This window comes from Labrus mixtus, chromosome 2 (genome assembly GCF_963584025.1).
Source record: "Labrus mixtus chromosome 2, fLabMix1.1, whole genome shotgun sequence".
Classification (NCBI taxonomy): Eukaryota; Metazoa; Chordata; class Actinopteri; order Labriformes; family Labridae; genus Labrus; species Labrus mixtus.
This window is the reverse complement of record NC_083613.1, coordinates 9,357,192-9,373,256: the sequence shown is the minus strand read 5'-3', so window position 1 is coordinate 9,373,256 and position 16,065 is coordinate 9,357,192. Positions and strand designations below refer to the sequence as shown.

The following is a 16,065-nucleotide window of genomic DNA, read 5'->3' as shown; positions in this document are numbered from 1 at the left end:
TATGTTAAGTATAGATTTTAAAGCTAAAATAGCTACTTGCTTGCATTATTTGTCATTGGTTTGATAAAGAAAAAAATAAAGCATCTTTTTAGTTTGAGTTTTTATTTGAAAAAAAAAAAACATGGCTGTACATTGATACAAGAATCGATCGCTCACTCTTTGATTAAATGTTTCACCTGTTTCTTATAAGCAACATGATGACACATGAAAGTTACATTAGACGCATCATTCTGCAGAGCTACATACACCTATCTGCAGATGTTAAATTAACACATTTCAGAACGAGGTGATACATTTGAATGATGAAGTGCAGGTCCTTCTGAGTCAAACTGTGACCTCTGTGGCCTGTAAACAGAGACAGAGAACAGTCATGATTTCTTTTATCACACAGACATGATCAATAGATTTTAATTTAAAGAACCCTGTCATTGTAAAACATATTCTTATTTTACATCCTCTAAAACTAGCCCCATTGTAGCATCATACTATGTAGTTCTTTCTTGGAAACTGTCCGTAAACAGACCCTGTTAAACACCCTGCACATCAAAACTTCTGTGAGGATTATCTTGTCAACTCTATATGAGCTTCAAAAGAAGATCAGGAAGAAGATTGATTTTTATTATTATTTCTATAAAGATATTTTTAATGTGTGTTAGCGCTGTCTCTGGGTCGGGGGACAGATAGGGAGATTAACAGCATGCTGCAAAACAGCCCTTGTCTACATTTTCTCCCTGCAAAGATCACAGTGAGCGATTCGTTTTGCTGTCAAAAGACAGCAGGTGGACATTTTTCATCATAAAACACCACTTACACATGTACAGGACAAGATCAACAAGGAGATAACAGTACTGCTTTGTCAACACAAACTGAAAGATCGTCACAGGAGCTTAAAGCATCAGCTCCTTTTAAAGACATTATATGAGACTAATAGGCCTGTCAAGTACAGTGTTACAGGTAAATGTGAAATATTTAATAGATTAATGTGATTGTGACGGCTTGCAGTGACGAGTATGTGTTTTCAGGACAGTATACCTGATTCTGAACATCATGGCTGTCATCCTGTCTGACTCCTGACTGGGATGTGGGTGCAGACATTGTGAGCACATCAGGACCAGCACTGAAAGGTACAAACACTGTTGAGCAGCATCGCTTTGGTTACAGAACAAAAAACGTACTAAAGCTCGATAAAGTCATAACTTACTGTGATGAAGAAATGCGGGCCTGAGCTGTGAAAGAAATGTGGAGATATGAGCATTCAACGTATAGATGTAGTTAATAGATTTCTCTCTCACACGCAGGCACACACCTTGCTCGTTGTGAAAGATTTTGGAAGTAAAGGCTGCTCCCACGATCAGCATCAGTAGAAGAAAGCAGCAGAACGTGACGGTAATGACCTCCAGGGGGGTCATGAAAACCTCTGTGGCGGAGAAGAGACAGCGATGTATTTTATTATGTAGAGCCAGCAAGTACGCCATGTAGACACAGACTATTTGACTCAGTGTAGAGTGTGTGGAGTTACAGGTCCTATCATATCAAAAGTAAAAAGTATGATGATGTTAAGAGCGAAGTGATTCAACACTAAAGGAAATTTAAAGAGGCCCATTTTGACGAGTAAACAAGTAGCAAAAAGACTACTTGTGTCACGTATTTATTGACATAGCCCTTCACACTGTCGGACTTACAATGAACTTACTAGTAATGTTTTGGAAAGCATTGCCAATAAATGTACGTTTGCAAGTGAAACAGTTAAAAGTAGATATGATAAGTGGAGCTAGAAAGGGTAAATAATAAAATGAATCTGTGTCAGTGCTCACATACATCATGCCACCCTCTTTATAAGTCAGTGCACCAGCTGGGTCACCCCAGTGAAAAAAGTCTGGGCAGACCCCTGCTGGCCTGCCTCAATGCAACAACAAGAGTCTAGTCAATGTGGACACAATACTCTGTTCAAAGACAACATTTTCCACTTTGGTATCACGCAGATTGCAACAAACTTAATACAATATGTTGTTTAGTGAGCTGTTGCTGGAAGGTAGATTGTGGACAGAGACTAGATATTACCCTCTCCTTATACTAGAGTGCGCTACTGCCAACAGTAGCCAAGTATCCAATACGAATATATCCAAAAATGTTAAACTGCTTCTGTTTGGCACACTCTTACTCCAAACCTAGTCTTGAATTTTTCACCTGAGACTCGAACCAGGACAGCAGCACTCTCTACCCAGGGCCCGGAGTCATCGTAGCTGTTCCTCACCCTGCAGCGATAATACCCAGACTCCTCTGGGCCAAGCTTGGCCAGAAGAAGAGTTTGACTCTTGCTGACTAGGACATAGTTAGACAAGTTAGGTTGAGTCTGAGTGCCCTCATGTGAGAGAAGGAGAGTGTCGTTGAAGAGCCAGGAGATGTGAGGAAAAGTTCCTCTGCTGATTTCACAGTTCAGTGTTGCTGCGACGGCCAGCTGAGAGTCAAATCTGTAGAGATATTCAACTTCCACTCTGACTTCACCTCCGACTGGGACTGGAAAGGAGGAGATGAAGATGAATAGAAGGCAGAGCTAAAAGTAAGGATCAATATCAGACACGTGTATGTGTATATGTTTTCATGCATCTGTGTATCTCATACCCACTTCCAGAGTCACAGGCTCACTCATCAGCTCCTGCACATCAGTTTTCACCTGACAACGAGCCACGCCCATGTCCATCCCCGGTACCAGCGCGACAGGGAACCAGGCAAAAAGAGACTCAGTTGCTGTCACAGACCCTTCCTCCCTGTCATCTAGTAGAAGAGTGAAGTTCACCGGAAGACTCCCTCTTGTTGACCAGCAGGTCACGTTGCCACGGTAACTGTCTCCCTCCTTGAAGATGGAGAAAGAGATCCTTGGTTTTGAAACGTAGACTGGTGGAGGAATAAAGAAGGGAAAGGAATGGAAAAAGAGAATGCTGAAAAAAATCACCCAACAGCTTAGCATGAGTTTGTGAACCAGCAGTGTGTGTCCAAAAGTATGTTGACATTGATGAATATTCTTGTTTGTACAGAAGAGAATTAGGGCCGCTGAATTTTTATTTTCACAGATCTGACTCTTTTTAAATTTCTGAGTTTAAAGCAACAATATTTAATAATAAATGTTGTTTATAAAGAGCTTGTCAGGATCTCATAGACACTGTATATTAGTTCAAATTGAAAACACGTATGCTAGTTGAGGTATGTTTGTGATGTTCTAAACGTATTAAATTGTTTTTAAAGGTTTATTTTTGGGCTCACTAATCACTAGGCTACAGGCGCCCCAGGTTCCAAACTTATAAACGTGTTTTGATCAACTCTTAATATCATAAAGGAAAGAGACAACTCTGTGGTACGATGGATTCATTTATTTGTTTGTATGCAAACCAGAGACAGAACTCGGGTTAGATGAGTTTCTGCAACCGGAAAAGCTGCTAAACACGAGACAACGATGTCACACGATAACATTTGTTGTGAATAATATGTGCAAGGATGTACACTCTACGTCTTACTCAGTCATCCTCTCTTCTTCTCTTCTCAGATTCACGGGCTAACTAGCAGGAATTAGCATATTAGTCAGAATTCAGATTTGAAAAGTAACCCATTCTCCCTAATCCTCTGCTGTATATCTGAGACAGATTTTTCTATTCAGACTCGTACCTTTGACCGTCAGCAGCACCTCTGAACTGCTGGAAAACCTCTCGGTGTCATGCACTTGGGACCATGCCATGCAGTAATAGTTCCCAGCATGCTCTAGGGTCACATTCTCCAGCACTAGCTCGTTCCCAGCGAAGTGTGTGAAGGGAGAGTCTGAATGTGTTAACTCTTTCCTGTTGAAAAACCAGGTGTAGTGCAGGTGGGAGCCCTTTGTGACGTTGCAGCTCAGAACGACATACGACCCCTCGTATGCGACGGGGGGGAAGGGTTTAGGAATGATTCTGGTGTTTGATGCTGGAGCTGTAAGTGAGGAAATGATGGAGGGAAGGAGAGTAGAGGAAGAGATTATGTGAGGGTAGGGTTTTCACCTGTAAAAAAAAACAAAACATTCAAGCTCTTAAAAGCTGTGTCAGTAAGTTTTACTCACTGACTACACTCAGCTGGATACTTTTGCTGACTCCTGTCCTCCCGCCTGCTGTCGCCCTACAGTGATATGACCCCTCTGACGCTGCATTGACCTTTAGGGGAAATAATGCAGGAGTGTCACCTTGGTCATCTGTGCCGGTGGAGATCAGGACACCACCGTCCCTCAACAGCTCGTAGGTGACTGGGGGAAGGGAATCCGATGCTATACACCGGAAAGCCACCCTCGAGCCAAGATACGCCAATTCAGGACCAGTCAGCACTGGATGCAGAGAGGCTGATCCCCCTGAAGAAAGACATGAAACACAGAGTTTACCAGAACACTTTTTTTTAAAATAGCAAAAAACACATATGAAATTAATTCATGCAATGCAGTCATATCAAAGAATAACAAGCTCCTACATAAACAGCTTTCTATTTAGAAAATATCAGAAGAGATCTGAATCAGCGAGGACAAACAAAAAATATCTCTGCAAACTGAACTAAGCCAAAAAAGAACTTACTTATCTTGACGACCAAACTCGCCAGAGCTAAACAAAACAAAACACAACAAAAATAAGAACTTTTTTTTTACGTTGAATGGGTTATTCATGTTGCCATTTTAAATCAAATACGACAAACTCACCCAATATTGGCAGCAAATAAGAGTGTGGATTCTTCATAGCAGTGCTGTGCATTTTTCTTTGACATGGTTAGGCATTTGTGCTTGCATGTGTGGATTTAGTGTGTGCGTAAAAGCTATGGGTGTCAACACATGTTGCAAGTAGATAACATGTTAGGCTTTAATTTTGACGACCAATGAGATGTTGGACACAGACAAGCTTAAAATGCACAAACTATAAAATGTTTAATGAGCAGGATATTTATAACAAAAAGATACAATGTAATAAATACAAGTCAATATAAAATGTATTGATAACAGCTGATACGTGTGACTATCTGAGAAAGTATATTAAAGCATTTGCATGAATTATGCATTCACTTATAAACATTTAAAGGTTTAAACACTGGCTTTAAAATAAGCTTAAAGCTCCTGTAAATAGTTTTTAGCTGGTTGTGAAACAGGCAGATGTTAATACTGGTGCCTCTTCATGAAGTTCAAAAGTAAACAAGACCATAATAGATAAGACTGACTATTTCTGAAGAGTTATTTTTAATGCCTGAAACTTCTGCCAGGGTTAGGTGTCGGCCAAGGTGATTAACATCATGCTGCCTCTCTCTCATTTTTTTTTTCACTTATATGATACATTTGACTGCCTAAAAAAAGCAGGAAACAATATTTTGTAAAAAAACAAAAAAAAAACACTAGATGTACAGTTCAAAATCACTAAAGGCATAAAAGGTGCTGCTTTGTCCACAAAATCAACACAAACTACAAGTTCCCACAGAAGCTTTAACAAACTCAAGGCTAAACTCCCCCCCTCCATACACACAACTTTTCAATATGACAGAAAATTGACAAATTGGATAAAAAAACATCAGCTTTAAAATATTTCACAAAATTGCCTTTATCATCTCTCTATGTCATGTAACTGAAATGTGAGAGTTCATCAACCTAATATGTTTTTTAATCGAGCCCCTGCAGTCTTTCACTCAGCTGCTGTCCGACTAAAAAGCCTTTATATTTCTAATGAAAGTCTCTGGATGTAAAGATGGAGAGGCCGCGCAGCGTGGGCTCTGTATTCACTCTGTAGGAGATGAGGGAGGGTCCTCTTGGATGTCGGCAGAGCGGACCCTGTGGTTGTTTCTTTTACCTCTGAGTATGGTGGCATGCTGTTTGACCAGGAAGCGTTTATCTGAGCTGCTCTGTGAGGAAAACACACACAAACACACATATTTACACAAACAACCTGCATACAGATTCACAAGCAGAGCAGAACACACTAATACACTAAAGTAATAATGAGTCAAAGGAACCAATCAAATCAACGAGCAGTATTTCCTTATCGTCTTCCTGCGACTGATTTGTAAGTATGTACGATGTTTGACGACATGTGACTCACCATAACCAGCATGTCCTTCAGCCTCTCGATGGCCTTCTGATTGGCTCGTCTCCGTGACATGAATGAGGTTAAGATTATACTGTGGAAATACATTTGATTCATGTTACATTCAAAGACCAACAAATCACATGAAAGTACAGCTCATGTTCATCAATAATTATTTCTATTCACCAACGTGTACACATGTAGCTCCTTTTTCGTCACACCAAAAGGTTGAAACAGTTTAAAAGTAGCTTTACAAAATGAAAAGCACAACAACACTTTGATACAGCCTTTTAGTAAACCTTTGCTACTTTGGATACTTACACCTCAGTGAGTATGAGCGGCAGGGCGAAGGCCTCAGAGGCCAGGTAGCGGAGAGTACTCTGTGCCAGACTGGGGAGGCTTTCCACACACTCTCCTGCCACAAAAAGGACAGTCTTACCATTCCCAAATGGACCACAGGAAGACCTGACGGAGACCAGGAAGGACAAATAGGAGAAACTGACATTACAGAAAAGCTAATAAGTTTCTATGACACTAACACATGCGTATGGTTAGACACGGTAAGTAAGTAAGTAGGCTTTCAATAAATAATGGTAAAATTGCAGTTAAAGTCGACATACAAATTCTTGTCAGGTGTAGCTTCTTGTTGGTGGAGGTTGAGTCCCAGTGTGACTGCGGCCATGAGGAGACCGAGAAGCAACATGAAGTGGAATAAAACGGAGGAGCTGGAACCACGAAACATCCTCTGCTCGGCCACACAGCACCGCAGGACTGTGAACTGTGGACAGCGTCAGAAAGAGAGAGAGAGAGAGAGAAACCATGAATACAACTGTGGTCACTAGTACTTCTCCATACCTCACTACAGAACCATGGGAACGGGTCAAAGAGAGAAACAGGGAGTGAAAGAAAAATATAGAATATAGGGAAAAAAAGCATAATTCTGGTTTTTAACTGTGACACAGAATGGAGGATAATTTCAGGATTATAACTGGTTTGAATAAAAGAAATAATAATTATAATTGAATATTTTAAAGCTGAATACTATACTCTCAATCTTAATGTTAAATATGAATATTTTTCAGGACATTGTTAGCCTTAAGACTGTAAACAGAGGTAGCAAACGGCATGGCTGACTGCTCTGTGTCTCAGTTATTCACAAAAAAAACATTTTTATTGTGAATAACTGAAATACAGAGATAACTGCTTTGTGGTTGGCAAGAGTGAGTGCTGTCATATGGGGCCCCCTTAGGGAGGTTTCCTTCTATCATTGCAAAATTTGTACATTTTCGTCCCCTTCTGGTCTGGGCCACAAGCAGTTGCCTGCCTTGCCTGTTTACAAGCAGCGCCTCTGTTTGCGACAACAACTTGCTACACTGCCCTAGACATTGGGTTGCACTTTACTTCCTTAAACGAAACACAATAATTTTTTTTACTGTGATTTTGAATAATAATTCTGTGTAGAGTTTGCATGTTTTCCTCGGCATGGGTTCTCTCCAGGTACTCTGGCTTCCTCCCACTGACCAAAGACAGACTCGATAAGTTAATTGATGACTCTAATTTGCCCCTAGGTTTGCATGTGTGACTGGTTGTTTGTCTCTATTGGGTATGTGCCAAATTAAGCCTCCAGAGTGCGCATTTGAAGGCCGATTATGTCACTGTAGTGACGATTCAGCCGACGATTGCGCCCTTCTGTCCCCAGCCAATCAAGGATCCATCCAGTGCATCCTTCCCACACTGAACAACACATCCCACAACTCTTTGCTCACCTTTTTTGTGTGTCGAAACCTTGATTTATAATCAGTCTGATGTAACAATTATGAATTGGTAAACATTATAAATTACTAATAATTAATTACTTTAAGTCATTGTTCTGTGACATCTTGGTACATTCAAGGGGAGAGAAAGAGTTAATTATGCAGCTCTTTTACAACTGATGGTGTATAACGAACATGTTCCCAACAACCTTCTGAATGTAGAAGCTGGCCGTCAGTGTCACAGTTCCTATCAGAGGCAGCAGAGGGCAGTAAAAGACTCCCACCCAGGACACCGTCTGAAGGTACACCAGATCCAACACATTGAAAGTGATCAAGAAGCGTTTTTTCCCCATCAACCGGGCTAGCAAGGACGAGGGGAAGTTCTCCTGCACCAGCCTGTCAGACAGAGGGAAGAAAGAGCTTGTGAGTATTTGGTACATAATGTGACCAAGTTTCAATTTCCCCTGAAATCTCAAACATTGATATTTCCATATAAAACCAAACTGATGACTAATAAAGAAAGAGACTGATCATTTTCAAACAAACCCACATTCTGGGGTAGTTCAAGAGGAAGGCGTTGCAGAAAGTGGCGAGGAAGTTGAAGATACACAGCTTGTACATCTCTCTGCCAAACTTGTTCTGTCTGCACTGAAAAACACTCTGTGGAGAAGCAAAAAACATCAGAAGAGAGCCTCAAAACCACACACATCAGTCCCAAATGTCAGGACAGCAGAATGCATCGCTCTGTCTCACCAAAGCTCAGTCTGCAGGATTTAATAATCTCACTCTTAACTCACATGCTCAGGTTCTTTGAAGATGAAAAATAAGAAGATCCCCAGTGAGGTGAGTTTCAGGAAGATGCTCCTGAAGAGAAGAACCAATGAATTCATGGAGCTCTGTGTGTGTGTGTGTGTGTGTGTGTGTGTGTGTGTGTGTGTGTTTTTCTACTTTGCATCTTACCTCACAAGCGTTGCATTGACCTGCGCTGTGAAAGAGTAGTCTTCAAAAGATGAAATCTTACGGAAGATGAGAGGAAGCACCAGGTTGATGGAGGTGATGGTGATGGAAGGAAGGTACTGGAGGAGCAGACTGACCAACCAGTAGCGCTTACTCTAAAAAACAGTCAAGGGTGACAGATGTAAACTGTATAAACACCAATAACAGGACAAAGGTCTTCAGCTATAGAAAATAACAGATGTTCTTACTTCCTCCTGTGATTTCGTTGTGGCGTAGTAGATAAGACAGAATGCTCCGCCCAGCAGAGACAGAATGAGCAGGTTGAGGATGAACCGGAGGAGGTACAGAAACACTCTCTGTCCCAGAGTCCTTTGCTCCTCACGCAGGGAGAAACGCTGCTCATCCAGGAACAGCTGAGGAGGAAAAAGAAACACATAAAAGGAAAAAATGTCCACTTTGACCATTTACATTTAACCATTGAAAGGAGCCACATGTAACCCTCCCACCCGCGTTTAAAATGGGTACTGGAGTCCAAATTCAAAACATTGAAGAGAACTGTCTCCCCCCGCCCCGGAAATTTAAATGCAGAGGCTTTTTAGGTCAGGTAGAATGAGTTATATCTGAACCAGTCCATCGCTGCCAAACCTCTTGGTTTGCCCTTTGCCTGGCAAACTGAGGGGCGTCCAAAACGGCCATGTGGGAGTGTCTTAAAACCACCTACCTTCTCTGGTCAAAACAAAAACAGATCGTTCAGGACCAGAATCTAAACTTCGAAGGAGGACATACTGGCTGCTGCGTTGTTGTCAGGGAAGCCAGCACTTCAACACAGCATGTTTCCTTAAAGTCTGATGATGTAGTAAGTTCAATTTATGATTTAAATCAGGAGATATCTTACATATTGGACCTTTAAATCAACCAAAGCATCATAACAGCAGTATACACACAAAAAACATATGCTTGTATCTCACTTCTTTAACATTTTAAGACTGAATTTGAGATGAAAGGTTGAGATGAATTTGCATTTATTTAAAACAAAAAACTCTCCTAGTCATAACTGATTTATAATTTTGCTGTTTTGTCAACACTGTATTTGCTTTTTATTCGAGGCTGAACCAGGAAATGAACCAGGGACCTTCACTGTAACTTGCTCTCTGTTGCCACTTTGTAGAATGTAGTCTTCATTATATATCCACATTTGGGACTCCTTTATTTGAAGGTTTCTCCTTTTCATTTATAATTTTAATTTTGATTGGGTAATTTTTCAAGTTCAAAAGTTAGAAAACTTAACATTGGTTGGAATGGCATTAACACAGAATACTGTGTTATCACAACTGGTTTGAAGTGATTATAAGTAACTCTGACTTATTGTTTTTACAGTGTGAAGAACTTCAAAGTAAAAGACACGTTTTCCTTTCGTAAGAAATATATAAAGCATATAATTTCAATAAGAAAATAGCATAAGATACTGTATATTGCAATTTTCTTCACAGCTTTTTAGCTTGTTTTACAAAAAGTTTTGAAACACACCAAGTTTATTTAAACCCCTGCATCCTTGAACACACTGAATTTCTCATCCGGCACGAGCAATCTCCCCTTTTAAGCCCTCCTGTTAGGCTATACACTACAGTGTTTGTGTGGATATTTTTTTTAACAGAAGCAGTGAGATAAACCCTGTGCTCAACCATCCACAGTGGTTGGAAGATATAATTGTATATTAGCTGTTGTTAATGGTCATAACAAAAGCAAAAAAAAAACTGTTGAAGTGCGCATCTGTAGAAATTTTGCTTGGGATTTAAATTTAAAGGGTAAATGCAGAGGCATAACTGATGAAGGTGACCATAAAATCAGAGGTAAAGTTTTTGCATGCATGCATGTGTGCCTCCACTCACCTTGAGATCATTTCTGATGAAGCTGCGTTTGAGAGTAGCAGCGATGGGGTCCTGGATGGTGAAGTCCCAACCACAGAAGATCTTGTAGCTCATGTTCGTGCTGTAACGTCTCCCGAGCATCCAGGTGTGCTTGTAGCCAACTATCGTCCTATTTGAGGAGTGTATTGATCAAAGGAGATTTAATCAACTTTCTTATAGATGACCATTTTAGAATATCTATTATTTGTAGATACATCCTTTCTGACCTGCGGACCACCATGATGAGACTGAGGAAGAGGATGGTGAGGATTCCAGCGAAGTACAACAGAGGTGTTTTCAGACACGGCTTATTCAGGGAACCAGGAGTATAAAAACCCAAGAAGACAGGAGAACGGTCCAGGTACCCCTTTAGAGAAAGAGGAGAGAACTTAGATCACATAAAATGTATAAATTAAAAATACATACCATTAAGATTCACTCTCAATTGTCAAGAAAAACTGGGAAAAGGATTTGGAAACAAATGAAAATCAGTGGTCTAAAAGACTTTAAAGCATCGCCTCATCATCCATTTGTGCAAGGCATGGCCTTATTCAATATAAAACGGTGTCATATGTCTAAGGTTAAGCTCTCAATGTTTTTCCCTGGGGGTTAGTCCTATCTGTTAAAGCCTGCCAGCCTCTATCACACATTTTCATCTTGTACGAGCCGAACAATATTCTGGTCTTCCATATTTAATGCATACTCAGTGATTGCAGGTTGAACTGTTGAACTTTGACCTTTTAATGGTCTTTTTAGTGTTGTGTCCAAGGATCTTATCCTGACAAAAGCACAGTTAAGCAGCTAGGCCAACTAAGCCCTTCTTACAAGGCGTTTCATTGAATTAGAAGAGAGAACGCCCCTCTCTTTTGGCAGGTGGATTTGTGAGGTCATGCATTTTGTCGATATAAACAAGATAAGATAAGCTTTGTGGGAAGTTTCATGCAGTTTGGCAACCTTTTATTTCTTATGTGGAACATTAGACCAAGCTGCATAACTCGAGACATGGTATTTCTTTGTATACGCACACTACTCTGATCGGATGTTTTTTCTTTTCTTCTTTTTCATTTCCCTTTTTGCTGTGTTGTATTTGGTTGATTTTCTTTTTTGTTTAATTTTGATTCTTCCCCATTCATTATGGCTGTGACACTTATTTGTGCTGTATTTGTACTCTTTGTGTGAAAAATTCCATTTAAAACAAAGTGACAAAAAAAAGAAGTAAGCATACAAACAGTTAAACAAACCCTCACCGATCCAAGGAAGAAATCCAGAACAGAGTCATTGTCTCCAAACCTCAGAGGTTCTGTTAAATCACAGAGAAAAACATCAAGTTGACACTGAATCGTTGTGAATTTAGTGAAATCTGTTATTACAGCTGACTTACCACTGCTGTTGCCCCTGCCATAAAATGCTGTAGGCCCCAGAATGAAGCCTGAGATAAGAGCGCAGTGAAGGAGGTTCAGGTAAATCAGATATCTGAGGAACACAAAGTAAGACTTCACGCCGAATCCAAACCTGCCTGAAACACAACAGTGACAAATAAAACAGGCATGTCAATTCTTCTGATCATGTTTAAAGGATAAAGGTAATAACACAACTCTACTTTGTATACATCAGGCTTTTCTTACCTTCGATGGTGTGAAGAGTGTGCTGCCATGGTAACAAGCCTGATAGAGCTCCTCCCATCTGTGCCCATACCCTCTTCGTGGTGATGTTCTGACTCCGCCTCCACGACTCCCAGCAACCAATTTTGCTTCTTTGCATTTTCCTTCTGTCCCTAATCAGAGGATATTGGGTAAAGAATCATAAATGATGTCTTAGTGATGTCATCAGGACTGGCTTTGATTCATTTTCTTATCTAAGTGCTTTCATGACGGCCAAGTTCCAGTTTAGGGGTGCATCCTTCGGAGGGTGCATATGAAGACCAATTATGCCACAGCAGCATGTCTAAGGCTGTCCCATTTCAAAGGCTCCTTCATATGGAGCTGCTAGGGACTTGGGTTGGAAACTAAGTTTCCAGTTCGAGTCAAGGAACGGACCAAAGTTTGTAAATTGGTCTTGTTGCCCTTGAGCAAGGCACCTAAGGGCGCCTGTGTTCAGCGCTGACATCTCTCCATTAATGCATGTCAACAGGGTCATGTTTGTGCATGTGTTTAGCCTACTTCAGGCCTATGTATGTGAGCTGCATGTCTCTCAATAACAGAGTCTAAACTTGAATTAATAAAGTAAATGAATCTTTCCCCAGCCAACAAAGGATGCAACCTTGTAGCCCAACATATCCCAGATTCATTGTGCGCCAACAATATGATAATGATAAAACTTGATCTCTCTTAAAAAATAGGTTAAGTTACAAGACATATATTAGCTAGTGCAGCTGTTGAGGTTGCTAGGAGACAGGGGTGGCACAAACAAAATAGTAAGCGCAAGGGGAATTCTCTTTAGACCAGGTCGTCTCAGTTCAGCCTGAGCGGGTAATGCAGGGCGCCGAGTCTGGGTCCTTCAAAGGATGCTGACCCCCCCAAAATGAGACACAGCACATTCAAACACTGATGACAGAGGATGCTAAGGGCCCATCAGTATCAGCTCATCATACCCATTCACGCACCACTAGCTATGCCACAGAGAGTTATTTGGAATTAGTGTCTTGCCAAAGGTCACTTCGACCACTAAATATCATTATCATAAAGTTTAATGCAAAAAAGTAGGGTGTAGATTTTAATGTGCGTGTTTCCCACCTGGCACCTCTTTTCCCCTGAATACACGTGACGAGGTTCCTGAGCGGCTGTGTAGACGTTTTGTCTCTGGGTCCCGGGGGCAGCTGGCCATGGCTGATCCTCTTCCCCAGCTCTGGGCCACCCTGGTAGGCCTGGACCGGTCGGAGGGCCTGGACGCTGGGCAGCTGATCAAATATCTCAGTCTGATAGTACTCATAGGAGTCAGACGACTGAGTGCTCTCCTCTGTGGTGAGGAAGACACAATTTAATTCTGATATATGAATATTCACAACAGAGCATGTTTACAGACAAGCTGTTTATAATGACAGAAATAGGGTAAAAGGACAAAGGTCACATCTTAATAGTGTATTGTTTTGTTTGACCAACAGTCACAGAAAGTTTCACCATTGCCATTTTTATTTGATATTTCATTTTATTTCATGATTTAATATTTCCTTAATGAGTCTTAGAATAAATAATAACAAAAAAGTTGAACCCCTCCTGATGCATTTGTATGAATTAGACCTGAGTAGGACTAACGTGTTGACATATAGCAGTGTTTCTACACTTTGCTTTTCTGTGTGGAGGATTCATGTAAGTGAAAGAAATGTCATATTCTGTTCATAAATAAATACATGAAGTACAGTAATACAGTATGTCTTATTCTTACTTTTTGAATACAACTTTATCCAATGCACAGTATATGTTATGTACTGTTAAGGCATTACCCAGCAGAAAAAAACATTCACACATGTTTTAAGTGCAGACGCAGTGTTGAACAAGCAAAATATCATCTCACATTCAGAGGAAAAATGCACAGCCAATAGTTGTGTTATCGTTACCTGACAGGAGTCTCAAGAAGCTGACAGAATTGTGCTCCTCCATCTTGTTTTCATGCACTTCCTCTTTCATAAAAAATGTTCAAACATCAATCTCCTCGCTTCAAGTCAACAAACATCCCAACCAATGCTGCAACTTAGAGCTCTACAAGCCTCTCCATCGCAACAGCCTCCTTTGCATTCACAAGAACACTTAGGCCGAGACCCCAGAGAGGCTCATGGATGAGTCTCTGTTGTTCTTCAACTCCTGATGGTACGGCTCACTTTGTGGCAAGTGGAGCAAATGGAAAATCTTTCTAATCATTGACTGACAGTTTGTGTAGCAGAACTTGAGAGCTCTCAGGAAATCACATGACAGGATGCAGAAAAAGGCGTTGCATTAGCAGCTGAAAATATCTCATATACTTTCACAACATAACAAATGTTTACTCGTGCACTGCACTGACAAAAAGTTTATCTCTACATCAATGTGAATAATACAATGCAGACATATGTGCTTTTTAGTGTTATTTGATTAGTACAGGGTTAAATCCACAATTCTTATTTGTTATCTATCGATTTACAGTGATATTATATTTTTGAATGGCTTTGGCTTGGAAATCAACAAAGGAAATATAAACATTTGGTTCAATATGATAAATTTGGATTTTGTTTTGTATATTTTGTATAATTTGCCTCCATTCAGTCTAAGGTGTGGGAAGCAATGTCACAACCATAAGTCAGCTTCCCTATAACTGAGACAACTCATAAAGTGATAACATCCGTTATCATAATCTACCTTTTACATTACATTCATGTAAACAATCATCAGTTTAACATCACTGTGCAGTGTTTCATCATGTGGAAACTGACTTCTAATGTCACTTCTAATTAGTCCAGAACGCTGCAGCTCGTGTACTGACCAGAACTAAGAAAAGGGACCACATTACTCCTGTGTTGGCTTCTCTGCACTGGCTCCCTATACAGTCTAGAATAGAATTCAAGATCCTTCTTCTCACCTACAAAGCTCTAAATGGCCAGGCACCATCTTACCTGAAGGAGCTACTAGTGCCGTACTGTCCCTCGAGAACATTACGGTCCCGGAGTGCAGGCCTGCTAGTGGTACCTACAGTCTCCAAGTGTACTATGGGGGGTAAAGCCTTCAGTTATCGGGCTCCTCTCCTCTGGAACCGCCTTCCAGCCGGGGTCCGGGAGGCAGACACAGTCTGTATTTTTAAGATTAGACTTAAAACTTTCCTTTTTGATAAATCTCATAGTTAGGGCTGGTGCTGGTGTAGACCAGCTCTTAGTTATGCTGCTATAGGCTTAGACTACTGGGGGAACTGGCACCTTGAGCTCCTCTCTCTCTCTCTCTCTCTCTCTCTCGCTCTCTCTCTCTCTGTGCATATACAGTACATCATATTACTGCATGTATCTATCTGTAAATCTCAGTCACTAACCACCTACTTTCCTGGGAGCTCTTGAGCTCTCTTAGGCTCCTCAAGATCGTCGGTTGACGGCCTGCCAGAACAGTTACCACTGTAACTTTTGCTGCTTTGCTAAAGTGATCATGATGGATAGGCCGGATCTTTGTAACATAACAATAAGTAAGGTCTTTTACCTGCTTTTTGTAACATAACAATGAGTAAGGTCTTTTTTTCCTGCTCTTTTGTAATGTTAACAGACAAAGAGTAAGGTATTTACCTGCTCTTTTGTAAAGTGTCTCGAGATAACACTTGTTATGAGTTGACGCTATACAAATAAAAATTGATTGATTGATTGATAATGTACGAGGCGATGTAGCAGAAAGGCTCCTTCTGCCCACTTTCTTCACCACAAACACAGTTGTT

General features: G+C 40.7%; 2 protein-coding genes across 7 annotated transcripts; both read right to left on the bottom strand.

The window, feature by feature from the left end:
* Positions 1-53: 53 nt before the first annotated feature.
* On the bottom strand, positions 54-4,811 carry LOC132983886 (Fc receptor-like protein 5). 3 transcript variants are annotated; one of them, XM_061050435.1, is made up of 10 exons: positions 4,706-4,811; positions 4,584-4,610; positions 4,085-4,366; positions 3,661-3,957; positions 2,623-2,895; positions 2,188-2,517; positions 1,307-1,417; positions 1,202-1,226; positions 1,033-1,117; positions 54-345 (listed from the first exon to the last, which is right to left on the bottom strand). In XM_061050435.1, exons 1-10 carry the CDS (start codon positions 4,755-4,757, stop codon positions 325-327), a joined length of 1,503 nt encoding a protein of 500 aa, XP_060906418.1. In that variant the 5' UTR covers positions 4,758-4,811; the 3' UTR covers positions 54-324. The 3 variants fall into 3 exon arrangements, with proteins under 3 accessions (XP_060906418.1, XP_060906408.1, XP_060906426.1); XM_061050425.1 differs by having other exon boundaries at positions 1,202-1,417; XM_061050443.1 differs by lacking the exons at positions 1,202-1,226; positions 1,307-1,417.
* tmc8 (transmembrane channel-like 8) lies at positions 4,392-14,531 on the bottom strand. Of its 4 annotated transcripts, XM_061050369.1 has the most exons (16): positions 14,240-14,531; positions 13,419-13,641; positions 12,312-12,460; positions 12,068-12,202; positions 11,934-11,986; positions 10,914-11,053; positions 10,669-10,816; positions 9,028-9,192; positions 8,783-8,934; positions 8,620-8,686; positions 8,373-8,482; positions 8,032-8,218; positions 6,689-6,846; positions 6,390-6,533; positions 6,084-6,162; positions 4,392-5,886 (listed from the first exon to the last, which is right to left on the bottom strand). In XM_061050369.1, the coding sequence occupies exons 1-16, from the start codon at positions 14,307-14,309 to the stop codon at positions 5,764-5,766; spliced, it is 2,103 nt and encodes a 700-aa protein (XP_060906352.1). In that variant the 5' UTR covers positions 14,310-14,531; the 3' UTR covers positions 4,392-5,763. The 4 variants fall into 4 exon arrangements, with proteins under 4 accessions (XP_060906352.1, XP_060906344.1, XP_060906360.1 ...); XM_061050361.1 differs by having other exon boundaries at positions 11,934-12,202; XM_061050377.1 differs by lacking the exon at positions 12,068-12,202.
* Between the last annotated feature and the right edge of the window lie 1,534 nt (positions 14,532-16,065).

Coding starts and splice junctions, on each gene's coding strand:
- tmc8 (XM_061050361.1), bottom strand. CDS start 14,309: ATGAAAGAGGAAGTGCATGAAAACAAGATGGAGGAGCACAATTCTGTC. Junction 6,163..6,389: donor CCGCTCATACTCACTGAGGT/GTAAGTATCCAA, acceptor GTATTTCCACAG/TATAATCTTAACCTCATTCA. Junction 5,887..6,083: donor TGAAGGACATGCTGGTTATG/GTGAGTCACATG, acceptor TTTTCCTCACAG/AGCAGCTCAGATAAACGCTT.
- LOC132983886 (XM_061050425.1), bottom strand. CDS start 4,757: ATGCACAGCACTGCTATGAAGAATCCACACTCTTATTTGCTGCCAATA. Junction 3,958..4,084: donor TATCCAGCTGAGTGTAGTCA/GTGAGTAAAACT, acceptor CCTCACTTACAG/CTCCAGCATCAAACACCAGA. Junction 346..1,032: donor GCCATGATGTTCAGAATCAG/GTATACTGTCCT, acceptor CTCTGTTTACAG/GCCACAGAGGTCACAGTTTG.